This window comes from Misgurnus anguillicaudatus, chromosome 22, assembly GCF_027580225.2.
Source record: "Misgurnus anguillicaudatus chromosome 22, ASM2758022v2, whole genome shotgun sequence".
In the NCBI taxonomy this organism is placed as follows: Eukaryota; Metazoa; Chordata; class Actinopteri; order Cypriniformes; family Cobitidae; genus Misgurnus; species Misgurnus anguillicaudatus.
Genome location: NC_073358.2, coordinates 46,549,991 through 46,574,082, shown reverse-complemented (window position 1 = coordinate 46,574,082; position 24,092 = coordinate 46,549,991). Strand labels below are relative to the sequence as shown.

The window sequence follows — 24,092 nt, the reverse complement described above, 5'->3', positions numbered from 1 at the left end:
ACAAAAAAAAGATTTATTTAATAAAGGCAAGAAAGACCCATGAAGCTTTTTGTTACTTTAGATTGTTGTAACTTACCATTGGCATTTTTTTCTTTCTTTTACTTATTTAATTACTTCTTTAATTACTTAAAATTTTATGTTTATTTGGTTTCCACTTGTTGCAAGTTGTATATTTATCTATAACTCCTTGTATAATTTTTGAATTTCTGAAATAAAATTAAAGAAATAAAGATTTATTTAATAAAAACATAAAAAAAACTGATTTATTTTTTTAGAAATACACACATCCTTTATCTCACAGTTACACATGGCATTAAAACTCACACCAAAATATTGACTAAATACAGCTTTACATGGAAGTGATTTTTTTATTGAGTGGTACATCCCATCCTAGCATTATACATTCTAATATTGACATGGAATCAAGTTTATAAACCAGCTAATATACACACAAAAGCATTTCAATAACATACAGATCATAAAAATAAATAGGCCTACAACTGCAAAGAAGTTTCCAGCATACATACAAAACAAAGACCATAAATAACAACATAAAATCAATTCGTGCATTTAAAGTTGGACGTTCTTTGCAGCAACAAGCCACTATCTTGCTTATTTTGGGCTTTATTGTTTTATTTTATCCCTGCTATTATAACAATGTAAGGTGTTAGATGATAATGCCAGATTTTAGTCAACTTGGACACGGTTGTCACATGTAGTTTAATGTGTTTGATGATGATAATGACAACAATCAGAATCGATAGACATGAACAATCAATGTTTACTTAATGCCACATTCTTTTTTCTCTATGCATTCGCTAAGTGCAATTTCATTTCAAAGCAAGGGCGGGGTCACAAGAGCAGGTCGTGTAATTTGCAAAGAGAGAACGTGTTTCAAACCTATAATCAAAAACTCGTGTATGTGATGATCAATAAGTGGATACACAGTGAATAGATGTGAATGTGTGTTTTGTTTGGAAGGGTGAATCTGTGTTTAACTCTCTTGCCTGAGAGTCTACAAACACTCGAGTGCTCTATGTTTTGGAGCGTGTTGTGAAAATATCAGTGAAGAACAGTTCAGGTTTCCACTTTCTCTTTCTGTTTCTTGCTTTTCTTTAAGAAACACGGGGCTTTGAACTTCTTTTTTTTCTTCGAGGGAGATTTGGAAGGCGAGCCCTCTGGGGTGTTGCCTGCAGGTTTGTTGGGCAGGACAGTGGGCGGTTCTGAGGGCGTGGTTTCTGAAGTGTCAGTGGTCGTCAGGGCATTCATTTCTTTTTCAAGCTCCTCCAGTGGTTTCTTCTCATCGCCTTTATCGTTCTGCACAATGTCTGTGGTTTGTTCATCTGTATATAAATGAAATTTAAGAAAAAAGTATAACAAAGCAAAAAGGAAAAAACAGGTCAACGATTAATTTTTTATATTTCAAATGTTTTATCCATGGCACAGAAGCAGCTGCTATGACATGAGAGTTTTGGCCAACATGCCTATCCAAGTTGTGTGCAATGTTTTAATTTCCATATACTCACTAGTGAGACAAGATCTGAGTACCAAACGTTTGTCCTACAAATCATAATAGGACAGAAACACAAAAAGCACAAAGATGTGAAGACAGATGGAGGTCACAGTACAGAGTTGAAAATGTCACACATAAAGAAACATGAACTTTCAAATTAAAAACACTGACACAGACTTGAATACAGACATCCCATGTTACATCACCCTTGCATCTAAAGGAACAAAATGAAAAATGATGTCATTCTTTACTATTTTTTTTTTAATCACATCTTTTCCATACAACAAGAGCTCATAGACCAGATCCGTAAAGCACCCCCCACCAAAAACAAACAAACCCCACCATAAATGTATTTCTTACTTTACAATTGCCTATATATGTAGCCAAGAACTTTAATGACAGATGTGGTTGATATAAACTGTTAAAATTACAGTACTTTACATTTCTGGGTCAGATAATAAGATTACATTTATAGGTATAGGATTTAATTATCTGTACTGATCAGTGTGAGCTCATGTAAAGGGAAAAGCTTTCTGAATAACAAATCATTCGTATTAGTTTTGTTAGTAACAGGGGTTGTCAACCAGTAGTTGATGATGCAGCACATGGATCAGCATGTGGGACCATAGCAGGTGTTTCTGCAGTGTGATGTTCACATGCACAGGTCTTAGATACGGCACCACAGGGTCTCACCTGATGGTGGGGTCTTATTGGGGGATGTAGTCCCCGTGTCATTCACCACTTCCTCTAAACCTTTTATGTAACATTAGGGAAAGGGGAGGAGAGAGAACAGGTGAAAACCAGGAAGGGAAAATAGAAAGATTGGGAGATAGAGGGGTTGTGTACCACAGTGTCAGAATTAAATTTTTTGTCCTATAAAATTATTTCTTTAATAATTAGATATTTTAATCTTACCACATGAAAACCATAAATATATAAAATGTTAGGAGTATTTTAAACTTATTTTTAAATTAACCATGGTTAATTTCTGACTCTGACGTACAGTGAAAAAGAGTTGTGAAGGAGCTCTTGATATTTAGTGTTTGTGTTGAAAGGTTTTTAGGCTCAGACAGGATATAAAGAAGAAGGATAAGACAGGACAGTAAAACTTAAAGTTTCTACGGGAAAAATACTGAAATTCAATGAAACTTTATTGCCAGTCACACTTCAAAGTATTAAATACATGCATGCTAAATTTGGGTAGTCGACTTACAAAGTAATTAAATTTAATTTTTTGTGTTTTTAAACAAATTTTAGCATTTTGAATGTACTTAACTAATTTCATAATTTAAAAAGTACAAAAATATTCCACATAGTCTCTTACACAATATGAAATCATAAAAATGTCTTTATAAATGCATGTATTATAATTATACAAATTTTAGACAAATGCATAGGAAAGTATAGCACGTCATACATCAACTACCCATTTACCCACCGAATTAAAAACTGTATTTCTTTCAAACTGTTCACACTTAAAGGCTTAGAAAAATGGTGTTTTCAATTGTCCTGTCAATTTCTGCACAAGGCACATTGGCGCTTATTGAGTTCACTTCTCTAATCCAGTGCAGAAATCAATAAAATGTCAATGCTTGGGCCAGAAGTGAGACTACACTACCTACGCATGTCATGTTAAGACACTGTCAGTTCATACCGTCCTGCTCTCCGTGTTGTTTGCGCTGCACCTCCTTGCGGTACTCCTCCAGCGCCTGATCCGTCAGCTCATTAAAGGGATTCGGAGGCTCGGGTTCAGGTGTGGCTGGGGGTTTGGGCTCCTCCTTCTCTGGAGACTGAAAACACACAATTAATTTTTGCACGGTCCAGAGCTTATCCTTGCACAAACACACTGGGTAGGTGTAGTGACTAGAGTATATGAGCAGAGCGGCGTGATTTTGCCTTTTTTTTTTGAAAGTCAGAGCGTTGTGGGTTTTTTCTTACTCCACTAAATCATAGCTCAACTGCCCATAATGCAACCATGGGAAGCAAATGAGGGAGCAAGGAGCAGAACCCGAAGCGGAACTGGAGCGAATTATGAAATGTTTTAAGTGCGAAGAGGAAATTCTTGCCGCTCCACTCACATACTCTGGTACTGACTAAACTCCGCTTTGTAGTCTTACCGGTGGACTGTTGTCTGTAATGACGCTAGCTAACACTTGAGACTGTGGTCCCGCTGTTTTCATGTCTTGACGATTTTGCTCCCTTATCTGAAAGAGAAACATCATTCTCAACTTCCACAAGCACTCATATTCTGCATAAACCACTTACAGAGGATCCTGGCTGATGTTATGCATAAACATTTGATGCAAAAGCCTCTAAACGCCACTGCCGTCAAAAATTAGATAATCATATTAACTGAATTCATCATCAAATACTTTTGCTTAAATCCTGAAATACCGCTTAGCTGGCAGATACAATTAAGAGTCTGATAAAAAAATGCAAATTTACAAGTAAACATATCAGACGCACTCTTCATTTACTGTTGGACGTGTTGGTAATAAATGTTTTATGCATTGTATTAAAAATAATTTTGCCATAAGCCTGCTTTTACAGCCTTATTTTTCTGCATATCTGAAAAAACAACATGTTGCCACACTTCTGGCGTCATCGAGACTTCAGCTCACAGTTGGCGAGATGTAGTGTGAAGATATTTTTGGGAAAAATCTGTTGGTCGTTAAATTGTATTGCTTAATTATAGAAACTAAATGTACTCTATCTGCTGTTATTTTAACTGATATTTGGCATACGCACAACCGGCGCAACGTCATAGAATGTCTCTGAACAGGTTTACGCCCACTTTTGGGGGAAATCAGACTGGGCCTTCCATTGGCTTCCATTCAAAATAGCGGAACAAAGCAACCTTCGTACACAGCCGGCAGGCGTAAATAACTTATGAAATCACTCAGATTAAACATGTCGAGTATTTATTTGTCCATCCTGCCTGCCATAGAGCCCGAAAGATACATTAACACATTTAATCTGGTCAATATAAAAACATGTCTCTTTCATTCTCCCAGCATCAAATTTGTGTAACAACGCTCCCGAGTCCCTATTGGCCAGAGGTGTCTTACCCGGACATTTAATCGTACCTCAATGAGTCAACAGGGAAGCAAGTGAATGATTTTACTTCGTATTTGAAAGTTACTTAGTATTTATTGTCTTTATATTTAGAGTAATGAGTGCACTTTTCCGTCGAGTCATACAACTAACTGGCTTGGCGATATTTCCAGCAATCACTGGATGGCGTTGTTACACAAATTTGACGCTGTGAGAATGAAAGGGACATGTTTTTATATTGACCAAATTAAATGTGTTAATGTATCTTTCGGGCTCTATGGCAGGCAGGGTGGACAGATAAATACTCGACATGTTTAATCTGAGTGATTTCATAAGTTATTTAGGCCTGCCGGCTGTGTAAAAACGTTGCTTTGTTCCGCTATTTTGAATGGAAGCCAATGGAAGGGCTGCTTTTTTATCCCCCAAAAAGGGGCGGTGACGAAATTTACAGTCAAGTTCCCGGATGTGCCGGTAGTCCGTATAGTAACCTATGCACAAAACTGTACCTTTTCTGTCACTGGGGTGGTACCCTAAGGACCTGGGGTGGTACCCTAAGGCGGCTGGTGACTTCTCTTCAGAGGGGCACGAAATCAAAATATGTGTTTGAACTGTCATGTGTGTTGCTCGTCATGCTAAAATATGTGTTCAGCCCATCATGTAAACTTATGTGCATCACATGTCATGTCTAAATATGTGTCTGCTGCGGACGCGTCAAAAGGGTTATGATAAAAGAGACATTCACAAAATACTCGCAAGACACTAATTTAACACTAAACTCTTATTACACATGAGATTAAGCAAGTATCTGGCAAATGTGAGCATCTCTTTTCTCATAAACTCCTTCGAAGGGTCTGCAGCAGACACATATTTTGAGTTTACATGACAGGCCGAACACATATTTTGACGTTAAGAGCCACACAAATGACATGACTGAATACAGTACATGTTGTGACGAGCCTCGCATTGTGCACCCTCGAAAAAAGTCACTGGCTGTACCCTTAACATTTAACTGGTACACAATAAGTCCTTAACTCTTTCCCCGCCATTGACAAGTTATCTCGTCAATTAAGAGAAAACATTTGCATGAAAAACCGTGTCCCTATAGGTTTTATGTTCATCTGTATACCACGATTAGATGGCGCACTTACCCAAAAAAACTTAAGCAAAAAAATAATTTACTATAATTTTACACTCTGTGTATGTTTTCATAATCGTTCTGAATCTAATCTCGAACAAAATTCCTTCACAAAAATTCAACTATTTCAGCTTTTTGCTAAACTTTTTTTTTTAAGAAAAATACCCAAATTTAAGAGTTTATAAGCAGAGAAAAAATATAGATAGGATGAAACTTTTCCCCCCCGTTTTGTTTGTTTGTTTGTTTATTGTTTGTTTGAAAGCAGAGAGTCTGTTGTTTTATTTGCTATATTTGTATGTTTATACAAAAAAAAGGCATTTTGCGAAACTTTTGTGAAAATGTTTGCGGGCAATTTTTCAATAAAGGCTGCCGGGGAACGAGTTAAAGGTCTACAATATGTCCTAAGAGTATATTGAAATATATCACCCAAAAAGATCAACCCAGTAACTTAGTTTTGGTAAACCATTCTCTATTAGCACATTAAAAAATAGGTTGTTGAAATTTGGCTCTCCTTATGATGTCATAAGGAGCTCTTATTTTAATAATACCACCCCTTAATCTGCACTATCCAACCACAGCACTGCCATTTAGTGCAGAGAAAAGCACAATTGAGTTTTAATTGCAACAAACTACCATCATTGTGATCAGTGTTTGAATTTCATCAGCTCATTTGCATTTAAAGGGACACACCCAAAATGGCACATTTTTGCACACACCTACAAAGTGGCAATTTTAACATGCTATAATCAATTATAGAGCTAAAACTTTACATATGTGCTCTGGGGACTCAAAATATTTATTTGACATCTTAAAAAAGTCTTGTGCCATGGCCCCTTTAATGTGTTGTATACCCAGGTACCTTTGAATACATGATTTATTATATATTTTAACTCCACTGTTACTCTATAAACAACAGGACAAGCATTAAAGAGAGAAAGCTCACTGTACCTTATTTCTAGTCTCAAGCACCTCTTTCGGATTTGTGAATAGGGGGACAAACTGGTTTGGATTTTCTATCTTGATTCCTTTTCCACTTCCCTGGGTCATTTCTTCTGCCTTTAACCACTTCAAAAATGAAACCAGTACAGGAGAAATTCAGTGTCTAGATAATAACATATAAAATATCTTACAGATAAAGTCAGTTTGGAAAATTGAACACAGGTGAACACCTGCCAGCAGAGGGCAGTGCGAGCACTGCAGTGAGTTTTATGACAATGAAATATCTCCCCTGCATTGCAGAGAGAGAGTAAGGCAGTGGGTGGAACATGTTGAAGGGGAGAGAGAGAGAGAGAGAGAGAGAGAGAGAGAGAGAGAGAGAGAGAGAGAGAGAGAGAGAGAGAGAGAGAGAGCTGTGTCCGAAATCGCATGCTGTCTTGGGTAGGTATTTTATTTAAACACACAATCAACATGAAATGACACCTAATGTGTTAAAATAACACAAAATGTGTTAAATAGGAATAGGAAAAATCAACACATATTTCTTAGAGTGTATACTAAATAAAACATAACTATGTTCTATATAGTATGAATGTGTGTATCAATGAAATCCAGACACATTCGCCATGTTGTCAATGTCACGTGATCTACCAGCGTCAGTTGCATCACGTCATTACAAATCCTCTCCTATGTATGGCCTCACGGGATAGTGTCTATCGAATGCTTCAAAATCTATCCGGAAATAGTAGGTAATCCGGGTACTTTTTGCCTACTCTTTCAGGAGTAGCCTACTTTATGCTAGTGTACTTTAAAACATGCTTTAAACTTACAGTACCTTACTTCTGCCATTACGCATCAATTACTTTATGACATCATTCTGCACTTCAGCATCTCTGTGACGCTATTGGCTATTTTAAATAGGGGAGGAAGCACTCTATGTCCTGTCTTAACCTCTGTTTCAGTTGAAATAACATCAATGCATCAAACAAAGCTGGGTGATTGACTTGTGAGGTGTCATGAAACATTTTGATTAAAAAAAGTAAATGCAAAGTAAGAGTATCAAAACAAGAAGCATACAGTTACAAACATCTCTTCATGTACTATTTTGCACATGACTAAAAATGACATCATATAAACCAATTTTGTGGTTTTTTTCAACATTTAAGGGGGAAATTTTCATTACCGCAACGTGTCCATGACTGGATTTTGGTTCTTTGACCTGGAAATATTTATATTTAAAAAAATCTACAAAATAAAAAGCTTCAGTGCATGTTATACTATAAACATTTACAGTAAAGAAACATGTGGTATTTGGTGATCATTGTAAATGAAGAGACAATAATAAGGAATATAAATGTGTCCAAGAAAAAATTTCTCATCCTCCGGAACAATTTTCAATCATTGTTTAAGCCCTCAAGGAACTAACATTATCAAAAAAAAATTTGTTGGAAGGGACATAATTGACTGTGACACTCAAGATGGCTACCAGGTAAGCAGTTCTTATATTTTCTCTCCAGATAAAAGTTGAAATTTTGTTAGTCATAGTACCTAGACAACTTTTTAGTTCTCATTACCGAAACATGAGTTTGTAAATGCATATATTTAATGTAATATCATGTTACGGTAATGATAAGTTTTGATAATGATAATCTAAAAATTTTAAATAATTCTATAGGAAATATTTTTAAATCCTCTAAAAAAATGGTTATAGTAAGTTCAGACCTTACTCTTATATGTGCAAAAAATAGGCTTCAAGGGCTTTTAAAAAAATCTGATGCTGGACACCTTCTAGTCTGGATTTTGTGAGAATCACCCAGCTGTGCATTCCAAAAAAACTTTAAGGATGCTTAAAGGCAGCTATTGATGGATTTAAATGCTTCTTACCGTAGCCCTATGTCCTGGGCTGGCCTGCTCCTGGTTAACTTTCTGATAGATATTTGGGGTGTTAAGCCATCTGGTCTTCTGCTGTTGCCGCTGGGCGTGGGGTTGGAAACGCGGGTGTGGATAAACGCCATCTTCATGGAAGGAAAAAGATGTGACAGTAGCAGGAACCTCCACCTCTCTTCTGGTTTTCGAGCGTTCCAGTAGAACTGGGAAACGGTAGGGATATCCTGTACGGTAACCCTAGAGAGCGTTTAGGGAAACAGTTACATTGGGCTAATATTAAACATCACACAGTACAGTTACAGTTATGTTTTAATGGTTTAAATAGTATGCAATGTCTAGACTAACCAGATTGTCCAACGTCCTCATTAATGCTTCAAATTCATGTTCTCCAAGCCTGCTTTTGTGCAACGGGCCGAAGGTGGATCCGGCCCAGCCCACAGTACCAGTAGCAACAGGCTTGTGAACGCTGCGGTCCAGCATGATTAGGTTCTGCTCCCCTCCGGCACTGCACAGTGCTGCCACCTGCCAGAACATCAGAGTATTGCCTCAACTTAGATGAATTAATACATACATATCTTTTTTTAATGCGTGCCCTTTTATTCTTTGTACAGCACGTCTTGAATGTGTTAGCATTTAGCCTAGCCCCATTCATTCCTATGGCTCCAAACAAATTTTTTATTTTGTGCCACCATACTTACTCGTGTAACTATACGGTCTTTAAATAGGGAAACATGGAAGTTTTTGGTGGCTTCAAAATTCACTGTTTGGAGCCATAGGAATGAATGGGGCTAGGCTAAATGCTAACACATTCACGAGGCGCTGTACAAAGATTAAGTGCACGCATTGAAAGAAGATAGGTATTTATTAATTTGTCTAAGTTGAGGTAAGAACATAGTAAAATATTGAGGAAGGGGGTGTTTTCCTTTAACAAAATGCTTGACCAATAACACTTTAAATTAAATTGTATTGTTCAATTCAGTGAGTGGCATCCAGTTTTGAAATACAAATCATTATTCTTCATTGTTAATCTAATTCTGTGTGCAAATGAATTGGCATGCACTTTTAGAAGAATCATCAGAGTGCATTGCATTGTGGGAATTCACATCTGCCAAATGCATAAAGTGTAAAATGTATGGTTTGATCTTATGCCACCTGTATTTGACAGGCATTCTGAATGTGGTAAATTGTGTAAAAGGCCTCTTCCACTGATTCCCCCAGGGCCACGATCCCATGGTTCCTCAAAACCAACACCTGTATAACACATTGGAGTCAGACAGAGCTCTCACGGTGGCCATATGCAGAATGAAAACATTTCAACACCTTTTTTTAAACAAACATCACCCATAACGTAGTCAAATTTGCCAAAGTTTTGTGACATAATGACCTAAAATATTCTATATTCTTTTTTATATAACCTTGCATGTTGGCCCCAGGCTCTTCTGGAGCTCCACCCGGTCGTCTTCTTCCTCCATCACTCCATTATAGTCATAATAAGCAACATCACCCACCAGCAGAGCTTCATGGGATAGTGGTAGAAGGCCACACTTCATGGCTGATACCTTTGAAGGTTAAATGTGATGTGTTTTAGTGCTGTCAAACGATTAATCGTGATTAATCAGATATAAAATAAAAGTTTGTGTTTGCATAATATGTATATATAAAAACACACACATGCATGTATACATTTACGAAAATTGATATTTATTCATACATTTTTTATTTATATATAATATAAAATATATAAAAATATAAATTAATATACGTACATGTGTAAATGTTTCTTAAATAAATACATTAATGTGTGTATTTTTATATACATAATAATTACACACTGGACCCACACATATATTATGCAAACATAAACATTTTTTTGTATGCGATTAATCGTTTGACAGTCCTAGTTATAATAACACGTAGTGCGTTAAAATCTTGAAATCAAGAATGAGAGAATGCAGCAAGAATTTAATTGTTAAAGAAATAATAAAAAATCAATTATATCATTTAATTTCTAGTATTTATTTTGCTTTTTAAAGAGTAAGGATAAGTACTACATATTTAATTGAAAAACTGTACAGACTTAAAAAAACAAAACAATTTATTAGCTAATATGTATTATCTGAGAGAGAGCGAGAGAGAGAGAGAGAGAGAGAGAGACGTACAGCAGCGGTTTCTGGAGTATGAAGGTGTAGCAGGCATCGGACGTCTGGTCGTGCGGAGTAGATGGCAGAATGCAGGCTGAATGCAGATACATCCACTCCCAGTGTAGTGCTGCCTCTCTCGACCACCTCACCAAGAATATTCACCTTTACCTGCACATTATACAGAGAACACATGCTTAAAGCTTTTCACACATGCCAAACATCTTTAAATGAGCACTTAAATACATAAGTAAGAAGTGAACAGTTGGATCAACCTAAAAAAATTACTTCAAAGTAACACCTATAATTTTAAAAAAAAGTATTTTTCACTTAAACATATAAGTTGAGGAATCACATTAACAATTAAAGTCATTTTTTTAAGCTGATCCAACGTTTCACTTTTTCCCAGTGCATTAGTGTTATGGCTTTTAGTAAACACTTTGAAGTTATCTCTAAAGGCATTTTAAAGGCATTTTCTAAACGTTAACCAAATAAACCTGTAGCGGACATACATTTTTCTCTTCTGAGAAAATGGAGCAAAAATATTGACGTTCGTATCTTGTTTCTATAAGAAACGGCAATACAGTAGTATATAAGTAGAACGATTTTTATGGGGTTTTTAAATAAACTTTTGATTAAATGTCATTCTTTAGGACAATCTGAATAAAGTTGATTGTGTTATATTATGTATAGAGGACTAATCCTGCAAAATTATAAAAAAATAAATAAGTGTACAAAGACATATATAAAACAAATATAAATAATACAAAAACAAAAATGCAGAGAAATATAAAAACATATAAATAAATAAATGTACAAGAAATATATAATATAAATAAAAAATAAACACAAAACAAATATGCAGAGAAATATAAAAATATAATTAAATAAATAAATAAATGTACAAAGAAATATATAAAACAAATATAAATAAATAAATACAAAAACAAATATGCAGAGAAATATCAAAAAATATAAATAAATAAATAAATGTACAAAGAAATATATAAAACAAATCTAAATAAATACAAAAAGAAATCTAAATAAATAAATAAATACAAAAACAAATATGCAAAGAACTATAAAAATATAAATAAATAAATGTACAAACAAATATATAAAACAAATATAAATAAATAAATATAAAAATGCAGAGAAATATAAAAAACAAACATAAATGAATATTGCTACTTTTATTTCTATATTTTTGTATTATAATAATTTTTTCACACATTTATTTATTGATGTATTTATTTATACATTTTAATGTATTCTTTCATAAATTTCCACATTTATGTATTTATTTATGATTTTATATATTTTTACATTTAATTATAATTTTGCAGGATCAGTCCTCCATATCATTCATGTTTTTTTTTCGAATAGTCTTACGTTTCTGTATGATTTACTTTGTACGAATTTCATACGAATTACCTTGTAAAATATGTGCAAATTATCGTGCATATCAGGTTAAATAAATCCTTTAAAGCACAATATGTGTCCAGTAAAATCCTGTATACAATAAAACATTTCATTGTCATGTGTTTTTATTTGAACGTGTTTGCACAAGACACAAAAAGTGCATGTAAAGTGTGCAGACAGTTTGTAAAATCTCACCAGACTGGAGGCAGCCACCTCCCCGTAAGCGAGACCGTTCGGCATCACCAGGAAATGTTCCTGCTCTTTACTAACACGTATCTGCAGAGAACAAGAGAAAGTGAGAGAGAGAAGCTAAGTAGTCATTCACCAGATGCTTTTATCCAAAGTGAATTACGGTACGTTTATTACTGCAACAAACCCCAGAAGCGAGTTGAAGTAGGATTTAGCAAGATTACAACTAATAACCTTCTGGTTACCAACCGTGAGCTTTGACCACATAGCCATCAAACACTTTAAGAAGCATATTGAAACTGAAATGTATCAATCTATCCAAATGTGGCATACAGCACAGGTGTACAAAAAGTCATGAGTTCAATCCCAGATACACACATAGGCTTACTGATGGATAAAAAGCCTACTATGCAAAGGCATTTAAATTGCACTCCCAGACAGCTGTCGTCTGCTGTCTGGGACTCTACAAGAAAAACACAATTTCATCATGGCCATGTGGTACACAAGTTAACAGCTTAAACAGATATTTTGTACAGGCATTTTGTAAATTAACCAAATCATGTTTGGGAAGGACACAGTGAACACAATTTTTTACCAGAAAGCATCCAAACACAAAGATTGAAGGTTTTTACTTATTGTAAGACGTGTGTTGGCAATCTGAGCCCAGCCGTATAGATCCAGCAGACGATGTACACTAGCTAGCTTACAGCGCATCAATCTCTCGCCCTTCACCATAGAGCCCGGTTCCCATCCTTGCAGATCATTAATGGGGGTCACCGTGGTAATGGCTACACGGGCATTCGTAAGAGCAACACAAAAACAGAACAAGATAATGTGTGTTAGTCATGAATGACTCTACATAAAGATACAAAGTTGGTTTGATTCAACATAATCACATGTGATTAAATATAATTTACTTTTATACGTGGCAAATATAAAAGATAAAGTGAATTTAAAAGCATATCAGAGAAATTGTTTCTAAACACATTACAACTGTTAGAAATATAATACTGAAATGCATTACGAACTGAAGTTTTTCCACATTTCTGTGTTCAGGATTATTATTTGGGCGGGGCTAAAATGGTTGCCCCGCCCCTAACACAATCAAGAGCATCCATTTATCTTTTGACAGCCTTAACTAAAATACAAAAAATCTGTCGTACAGCAAAAGATTTTATAAAAACTAGGCCCAATACCATATTTATGGACAATCAACCTATTGCAAACAGGAGGGGGTAAAGATAATTTATAATTCACCCCTTATGGGATATATGGACGCTCCTGATTGTATTAGGGGCTACCATTTTAGCCACACCCCTAACACAATCAGGAGCATCCATTCAGGTTCTTTACGCAGACTTTAAAGTGAACTATGGTGTAAAGGCATCTATTTTATAGAAATAATATGATAGAAAAATGTCTGAAAATACTAAAATTAAGGCTGTCAAAAGATTAATCGCATACAAAATAAAAGTTTGTTTTGCAAAATATATGTGTGTGCACTGTGTGTAGTTATTTTATATATATAAATACACACATACATGTAAACATTTAAGAAAAATGTTATGTATGTATATATTTTTAAATTTATATAATATAAAATATATCAAAATCCAAATAAATAAATAATTATATTCATGTAAAAGTTTCTTACATACATGCCTGTGTGTATTTATATATACAAAATAATAACACATAGTGCACACACATATATTATGCAAAAGAAAATTTTTTGTATGCGATTAATCGAGATTTATCGCAATTAATCTTTTGACAGCCTTAACTAAAATACAACAAAATCTGTCGTACAGCAAAAGATTTTATAAAAACTACGCCCAATACCATTTTTACCCTATTGCAAACAGGAGTGGGTAAAGATAATTTATAATTCACCCCTTATGGGATATAGGAATGCTCCTGATTGTGTTAGGGGCGGGGCTACCATTTAAGCCACGCCCCTAACACAATCAGGAGCATCCATTCAGGTTCTTTACGCAGACTTTAAAGTGAACTATGGTGTAAAGGCATCTATTTTATAGAAATAATATGATAGAAAAATGTCTGAAAATACTAAAATTAAGGCTGTCAAAAGATTAATCGCGATTAATCGCATACAAAATAAATGTTTGTTTTGCATAATATATGTGTGTGCACTGTGTGTAGTTATTTTATATATATAAATACACACATACATGTAAACATTTAAGAAAAATGTTATGTATGTATATATTTTTTTAATCTATATATAATATAAAATATATCAAAATCCAAATAAATAAATATATACATGTAAACGTTTCTTACATACATGCCTGTGTGTATTTATATATACAAAATAATAACACACAGTGCACAAACATATATTATGCAAAAACAAACTTTAATTTTGTATGCGATTAATCGCAATTAATCTTTTGACAGCCCTAATAAAATACAACAAAATCGTACACTAAAGGTTTTTTATAAAAACTACGTCCAATAGCATTATTATGGACAATCACAAACAGGAGTGGGTAAAAATAATTTATAATTCACCCCTCATGGGATTAAAAGCATATGTTTAAGCATCAGGTAAACAGTATAATAGCTGAGAAACAGCATCATCATTGGGTATTACATACTAGATTGGGTGACTTGCAGGGCGGCGGGCGATCCATGAGTGGCCATGTAGTCAGCGATCTGTCGAAGAGCCCACAGACTGGACGAGCTTCCTTCCTTCTTCATCTGTTCCTGAATCAACACATCCAGCTCCTCTCTAAAAGACTTTAACACATTTACACACAAAGTTAGGTTTATATGTTAACATTTTATGATTATTATACACACATATTAAGCCTTATTTACAGTAAGATATTGTAGGTTAGATAAGGTAACTTTTTATTTAATACTGTAACTTTTCACTGTTTACTACTGAAAAGACCAGTTCATAGTCTCTATAACTCCATGTGTTACTAGATTTGCACAATTCCATTTTCTTAAAAGAAAAATCCAGATCATTTACTCACCACCATGTCATCCCAATTATGTTTTTTGAGGAAAACATTGCAGGATTTTTCTCATTTTAATGGACTTTAATAGACACCAACAATTAATACTTAACTCAACACGTAACAGTTTTTTTCAACGTAGTATCAAAGGACTATAAACGATCCCAAAAGAGGCATAAGGGTCTTATCTAGCGAAACGATTGATACTAATTAATGTCTTTGTGTCAGTTTATTGTTTAAAATTGTCCGCAAATGTGCGTTTTATATATGTAACACGTGAACTCTCTACGTCACTACGCATTTACGTTAGGTCGCGCTGGACCGGACCTAAACGAAAAGTTGTGGTTTAAAAGTGCATATTATTTATTTTTCTTATCAAAAATGACAATCGTTTCGCCCTTATGCCTCGTTTGGGATCGTTTAGTCCTTTGAAACTCAGTTGAAAAAAACTGTTAAGTGTTGAGTTAAGTGTTAAGTGTTGGTGTCTATTAAAGTCCATTAAAATGAGAAAAACCTGCAATGTTTTCCTCAAAAAACATAATTTCTTCTCGACTGAACAAAGAAAGACATCAACATTTTGGATGACATAGTGGTGAGTAAATTATCTGGATTTTTCTTTTAAGAAAATGGACTATTCCTTTAAGAACATTCAACATTTATTGTTGTCACTGTGTGGGTTGTGCTGTCAAAGTCAAAGTACAACACATCTACAAACAAAGTCTTAATAAGTCAATAATGTTAAGTGTAATATAACATTTTATATAATGTTATAATTATTTTAGTAATACCTTACAGAACTTTAACACAGCGTTAGAGATTCAAAACAAATGTTTGCAGAATATCAGTATGCAAGTGTCATAATAATTAAACCAAAATGAAAAAAAGCTTTATAAATAGTTTTATAGCATAACACGCTACACTACTTTAATTGTAAACTGTTTTATGTTTCTATTTACACCACCGTTTTTCAATATTTTACTATGTTCTATACCTCAACTTAGATGAATGAATAAATACCTATCTTTTTTCAATGGGTGCACTTTTAATCTTTGTACAGCGCCTCGTGAATGTGTTAGCATTTAGCCTAGCCCCATTTATTCCTATGGCTCCAAACAGGGATGAATTTAGAAGCCACCAAACACTTTCATGGTTTCCCTATTTAAAGACATGAGTAGTTACACAGGTAAGTATGGTGGCACACAATAAAACTTTTGTTTGGAGCCATAGGAATGAATGGGGCTAGGCTAAATGCTAACACATTCAAAAAGCGCTTACAAAGATTGAAAGTGCACTCATTGAAAAAAGATAGGCATGTATTAATTCATCTAAGTAAAGGTAAGAACATAGTAAAATATTGAAAACTGTGGTGTTTTCCTTTAACAGCTGAATGGAACACTCACACAAACAGACATATGCTGCAGAATAATACATAATAAAACAAAAAAATTTAAACATACAAATCAAGTGGCTAAAGCTCAGCTACAGGTTCCAAAAGCATCCACAAGAGTGCAGGAATGAATCGATCGTCCCCACTGACCTCCTCGTTTGTGTCAATCAAAATATTACTCCATTCTGAGCGCGTTTTTTGTTTTGCACCACCACCTAAACTTACGCCACTATCTCTGTTTTTGCTCTCTCTCTCTCTCTCTCTCTCTCTCTCTCTCCAGCTGTCAGTGGTGATTCAGGGCAGATTATATCTGAGCTGTTCAGATAATCATATCTTTGGAAACCTTATGAGGGGGCAGGAGACAGAGGACATAAGGATTGGCCCGGGACATTAAAGGGGAAACAGAACATATAAAGGGGCAAACAAGCAAAAGCGGATCTTCTGATGATGAGAGATATGCAATTGTCAAAATCTTTTTAAAACCATATAGTAGCCACTTCAGGGCACAACAGCAGGATTTCCAAAGTAAAAATGGAGAGGTCCATCAATGCAGTCACTGCCACAAAAACATCCACTCATAATGCATTGCAACTGATGCTGAACGCATCACATTAACTTGATTACCTAACCATAATCAAGTCATTCCCTCTACACTACGTATGTATTCTAATATTTAACTCAAAATATACTGTTTTCTTATTTATAGTCAATGACTTTAAATCTGTAATGTCAGTTTTGATTCATTTCTATCATTTGCAATGCTTCTCGGATAGGTTTGATGTCTAGTAAAAACTTTTAAACTTCACTTTTGTTAGTTTTTTTCCTCTAGTTATATGTTATAATAAATCTCAAAACAAATAAATAGGCATCATTTACTACGAAACCGTACGACTCGTCACTCACAGGGCTTTGGAGGAGACTGGAAACGCGTTTCTTGAGGGTGCTGGATGGCGTCGACTGCTGGGGAGACTGGACCATGTCCGCTTCCAAACACTCCCCGTCTACGGGGCTGTGCTGTACCGGGGTCCCTTTAGGGGTCGGGGAGGTACTCATCTTTTTTCTCCCAGTGTGATAGATTATAGGAAAGACAGATGAAAGAGAGCAAAAAGAAAGGATAGGCCAAGCTGAATCAGGTGAGATGGCTAGATGGGGTGGAAACACAAAAGATAAGATAAGATTAATTAGTTACGGAATACCTAGATGTTATTGAAACATATTGACATTGTAAGAATGAGCATACAGTATACAGTAGTCACGTTCAAACATGAAAAGTACACACATTGACAGTCCTGCATACACTAGATAAGCAATACTGCTCACCACACCCAGAGCAATGTGATGAGTTGGACTAACTGTCACATACTTTTAAACACTCAGTACAAGTGCCCTTAATAGTATCATATAGTGCACTGCAATTACAGAGTATACTAAAGCACATACGTCCATTAGTAAAAGTGATTGATTGTTCAACAAATGAATCAATACATACCATTTAGGTACAGATATATATATACATTTGGTATAAATAAGAGGTACTAATATGCACTTTTTGGTAATAATATGCATGTACTAATATAAACTTTTAAGGTGCAAAGCTGTGCATTTTGCCCAAGTGACTGCTAGGGACCATTTTTTGACCATTTTATTTGATAGTGTAATGTGCAGTTGGCTACAAGTACACAATTCATTGGCAGACTTCCCAACTGTGTCAGATATTCAACCTTAAAATGATCATACACTGTAAAAAGCCTGTTGGTTTAACTTAATAAAATTATGACACCTATTTTCACACAATTGAATTAATTTATCTGAACATAAGCCGAGGATTGTAAAAGTAAAATTGAGAAAATGTTATTTAAGGCCCCGTTTACACATAAATGGTTATTTTGAACAACTGAGACATTTCCCTTCGTTTGCGCCCTTTGTTTACACACAAACTAATAATTCGTCTCTGAAACTGATTCGTTTTAAAAACTCCGGGCAGAGAGATTTTGAAAATCTTTGTTTGCACGTTTGTATGTAAACTCAGACAAACTGATGTTTAGGCAGCCAATGTCACAGTATGCACCAGAGCTCGCACCTACGTCAAAAGTGCGATCTTGTTCAAAAGAGGAACAGGAAGTGATTTGTTGTTGCTATTTTCGGGATTCTCAATGGCTTACGTGGGCTTGATTGAGCTTCTCGTTACACCGCCACCTACAGGTTTGGGATGCTCTTGACGGCATATATACACGGGTACGTGTAAATGAACAGTCTTTTTGAAAACGATGTTATTTTTGAAACTGGAGATGTTGAAATGTCCGTTTCGGAAAATAGCCGCCCATGTGTAAACATAGCCCAAGTAAACTGAGCAAGCAGTTAATCGTCTTAACTAAAGAAAAGATTAAGTAATGTGAAAGAGTTACCCATTAATGTCAGTATTATGCATTAAAATTTTGTTTAAACAAAAAAACCTGAAACAAATGTGTAGCATTAAACTAAACTGCTTAAGCAAAACCTTTAAAAACATGAGTGTAGAATAATTAGAAGAATAATTTTCTTATATGCAGAAATAAACAAACTAACAAAAAAATAAAACTTTATCTCAACGCTATCTCACGAAAATTCATACATATTTTATAAGTTGGCTAACTTGTATTAATTCATATGATCACATTCGTAAGTTTTGAGTACGATTTGCCTTGACCCCTGTGACGTTGGGGTTAGTTGCGGGGTTAGGTTTCATTGCTGTTGTTTTTTCATGTGAATCGTACGATTTTGCATGATTAACTTTGTATGAATTGATATGAATTAGCCAACTCGTAAAATATGTATGATTTCTCGTGAGATCAGGCTGGAAATACAATTGCATGAAAGGGTCCAAAATTTTGTGAAACTGTCCAATATTATAGGGACACTCCACTTCATTTTCCAGCTCCTACATGATTTTTACCATTTTTAAAACCAATCAGCTGATCTCCGGGTCTGGCGCTAGCACTTTTAGCATAGCTAAGCATAATCCATTGAATCTGATTAGACCATTAGCATCACGCTAAAATATAACCAAAGAGTTTCACATTTTTTCCTAATTAAAACTTGACTCTTCTGTAGTTAAATCGTGTACTAAGACTGACGGAAAATTAAAAGTTGCGATTTTCTAGGCAGATATGACTAGGAACTATAGTGACTTTGCTGACGTTACATGGCTGCAGCAGGCGTAGTGATATTACGCACTGCCCGAAAATAGCCCGCTTGGTTACTTTCAATGGCAGGGGACTATTTTCAGGCAGTGTGTAATATTGCAGCCATGTTACATCAGCAAAGTCACCGTATTATTACGCCAGAATGAAAGGTTAGTTCTAACCATATCTGTTTAGAAAATCGCAATTTTTAATTTCCATCGGTCTTAGTACACGATGTAACTACAGAAGAGTAAAGTTTAAATTTTTTTAAACTCTTTGGTTATTTTTTAGCGTGATGCTAATGGTCTAATCAGATTCAATGGATTGTGCTAAGCTATGCTAAAAGTGTTAGTGCCAGACCCGAAGATCAGCTGAATGGATTCCAAACGGTAAGAATCAAATGTTTAACTCTAGGGGAGCTGGAAAATGAGCACATTTTCAAAAAAAGTGGAGTGTCCCTTTAAGCGCTATCTAGTCAACATTTGAAGTGGATCAAAACCTTTCATAAATGTTGACTTAAATCCAATACCCAATACGCGTTCTTGTCTTTGGTGACAACTTTGATGAACTTTTTTGAACCGCTTCAAATGTTGACAAGTGTAATTTGTACGAAGTGTAAAGTAGACAACAGTTCCTCGAGCCATTGTCTCTTAAGTATTTAAGTTAACCTACTACATTCTGTTTGTGTCATAGAGGAAATATCCATATGAAATATGATCTTAAATGCACCCGATAAGTCTATGAGTTCATGCACTAGCAGTCACAGCATCCTTGTGTTTAGTTGTCTAGCAGGGGCTCAGGTGCTCTGGAAGCCCCACTCAGATGGCGTCTCCCCAGGGAGGCTTCATAATGACTGGGGAGACTCTGGATCTAGACACCAAACTGGCGCCGCCCTGTGCAGTTCCTTGGATATGTTTCAAACACAGCTTACTACTCTAGTGAATCCAATGAATCCAATCAAGTCCAATGGCTATTACAGAGATCCACTCCTCGTACCATGCCTGTCTGTAATCTCAAAGATGTCAAAGTCTTGTATTTTACTAAAGCAAGTTTTTAATATTGTTCTGGGAAGAGAAGAGATACAAAATGATGTTGCAAAAAACACACATGCATGCATCTGTCATTTATTGATCTTTCTGAAACAATGCTTTCCTGACCGGATGAAGGCTTTCTAGCCCACTAAGAGATCCTGATGCTTTTAAGATGCAGGAAAAGAGGGAGAGAGAAGCATGAAAGGAATGCATAATGGTTAAAAGTAACGCTTGATTGATTTTAAATGGGTTTTTTAATTAAGTTAATGTGTGGCTGTGGATGCATAATGACCTATGCAAAAATCTCACATACAATATGTTTACAAAACGTACATACGGTAACACCAATCGATAAACTGCATATTATGCACTTTTAAACTTCTTTACAAATCCAGTCCTGCTTGGGATAAAAATCTGAATGTATGCCAGGCTATTATAGCTAGATGCCAAAAAACAATGCATTTGCACTTGGACAAGTGATGGGAGGGGCGTGTCATCCCCCACTTTATAAAATTTGATTCTGACCCTAATGCCAAACTAAACACATAAGCCAAAAGTGTCAGCATTTTTCAGTCTTAAAAGATGCGAGACACCCAAAACTATGAGCATAAATGATACACAAAGCAAGATTACTATTTTTAATAACTTTAAAAATATTTCTTTTTAGATGTCATAATTGCATTTTTTTTAAGTTATATTATATATTAATTTATGAATTTACTACACATAATAAACTATACCAGATCTCACAGAAACACAAAATTAAATAAAAACATTTGTGACAACCCTGTTTTACCACTAAACTCAGAAAATGTAAATGAGAACAGGAGCTGATGACTCAATTAAAAATGGTCAGGTTATTATCTGGTCATTATTTGGATTGCTGAGGACAGGGCTGTGCCGCCCTTTCTCGTTATGGCTCATTTTCCGGGGGGAAAATGTGCATGTGCCACGCCCACTTCTCGTACAGATAAACAACAAACAAGACTAATGTGAGAAGGGTAGAAGGAGAAGATTTATTTGGTAAATGTTAAAACGATAACGATATTAAGGAATTTTATTCTCTTTAATCGACGTAGTGTTATTATAAAGTTTTGTGGCTCAGCCACAGACACTGTCCACGCGGCACGGCCTGTACTCGGCTGCCTAGCAACACCGCGCGCACCGCTGCATCAGCACCAGCCGCGCAGCGGGGCTCAGCCTCCAGGCATCAGTAAATACAAGTGTACATTAGACTCAAACAACAGATGCATCTGAAAGTTGGAAGTGTCGTGTAAAAATGTAGGCTATACCGCACAGGCACAAACATGAAAATAAGGCCTCGGGGCCTCCAATTAGTTTAACAAAACAAGAACACAAAGCATCAATTGTATTCCTGGGTAAAGGAATGCATTCAGTTTTGATTTTCCTCTAACGCAACAATATGTTTTCTTATACACTGTTCGTGCAATTAAAACGGTAGTAATAATGCACCGTGTGGTAAATACATGCAATGGCAGTGCACATTCTTATAACCAGCAGTCACAATTAATATGGATGCGATGAGTACAAAATTCCTTCATTTACCAGCACGAGACGGTAAATACGAGCTTTAATCTCTCCATTCACAAAACACTTGAAACTCAACAATAAATATACCAAGATGTGCTCACCTTACAACATCTCCTCTTTGTCCTTTATCCGCGCAGTCACAATGTAACACTGCAACGCAATGTAGTCTATCCAAAACACCAAGCAGGCGCACCACGCAATCGACGCTCAATCTCGCTTTCCAGTATGAACAGTATTGTTTTGGGTCTGTGTTTTCTTAGACCTTCGCATTCCCTCGGTTTGACGTTTATTGCGGGCAAGACCAGCCCACGACCACGCCTGCCAGCATCAGGACCTCCGCGCTTTACTGGCTACATTCAGCTCTTGTTGAGATTTTTTTTAAATGCACCGTGTTTGTTCTCTAGCAGTGTTGTAAAGCACTAGTAAGCATCTATAAAACGACAACGTAACGTCTAGCACTAGCAAACGCTGAAAACAGTGAGATGACGGATGATTTATTCTGGATGTCTTTGCTTACAGAATGATGCAGATGCGGATTACTTAAACGTTGCAATAGCTCCATCTTCTGGTGTATTTCATGTACTGCAAGGCGCAACTGCGCAACCTCGTCTTACCCAAAATTTGGGACCACAATGCATTTCAAAATAATGCTAATAATAAATAATAACAATAGTAATAATATAAAATATAAAAATATTAATATAAATATAATAGTATATAAAATATACTATATAATATAATATCATATAATATACTATAGTATAAAATATACTATAATATAAAATAATATCAAGTATACTATAATATAAAATAATATCAAGTACACTATAATATAAAATAACATTATATAAAATATACTATAAAATAATATAAAATATATTATAATATAAAATAAACTATAATATAAAAATATAATATGAAATAACAATATAAAATAAAATATACTGTAAAATAATATAAAATATACTATAATATAAAATACTATAAAATAATATAAAATATATTATAATATAAAATAATATAAAATATACTATAATATAAAATACTATAAAATAATATAAATTATATTATAATATAAAATAATATACTATAATATAATATAAAATAACAAAGTATACTATAATATAAAATAACAATATAAAATAAAATATACTATAAAATAATATAAAATATACTATAATATAAAATAATATAAAATACACTATAATATAAAATAATATAAAATATTAATAATATAAAATATTATATATTAATAATATAAAATATACTATATAATATAATATCATATAATATACTATAGTATAAAATATACTATAATATAAAATAATATCAAGTATACTATAATATAAAATAATATCAAGTACACTATAATATTAAATAACATTATATAAAATATACTATAAAATAATATAAAATATATTATAATATAAAATAAACTATAATATAAAAATATAATATGAAATAACAATATAAAATAAAATATACTATAAAATAATATAAAATATACTATAATATAAAATACTATAAAATAATATAAAATATATTATAATATAAAATAATATAAAATATACTATAATATAAAATACTATAAAATAATATAAATTATATTATAATATAAAATAATATACTATAATATAATATAAAATAACAAAGTATACTATAATATAAAATAACAATATAAAATAAAATATACTATAAAAT

At 34.3% G+C, this 24,092-nt stretch overlaps 1 protein-coding gene across 12 annotated transcripts; it reads right to left on the bottom strand.

Moving 5' to 3' along the window:
- Positions 1–348: 348 nt before the first annotated feature.
- On the bottom strand, positions 349–22,930 carry add2 (adducin 2 (beta)). 12 transcript variants are annotated; one of them, XR_008642891.2, is made up of 17 exons: positions 17,889–17,945; positions 17,552–17,790; positions 14,896–15,037; positions 12,911–13,062; positions 12,281–12,361; positions 10,685–10,834; positions 9,941–10,084; positions 9,678–9,776; positions 8,871–9,047; positions 8,523–8,762; positions 6,651–6,767; positions 3,631–3,717; positions 3,168–3,303; positions 2,207–2,266; positions 1,691–1,727; positions 1,527–1,560; positions 1,266–1,343 (listed from the first exon to the last, which is right to left on the bottom strand). XR_008642891.2 is itself a non-coding variant. In XM_055198507.2 (16 exons), coding segments are annotated over exons 1-16 (1,914 nt in total). In that variant the 5' UTR covers positions 17,944–17,945; the 3' UTR covers positions 1,203–1,342. The 12 variants fall into 12 exon arrangements, 8 of the variants coding, with proteins under 8 accessions (XP_055054481.2, XP_055054479.2, XP_055054478.2 ...); XR_008642892.2 differs by having other exon boundaries at positions 1,268–1,343; positions 1,685–1,727; XM_055198507.2 differs by lacking the exon at positions 1,691–1,727 and having other exon boundaries at positions 1,203–1,343.
- Positions 22,931–24,092: the final 1,162 nt, after the last annotated feature.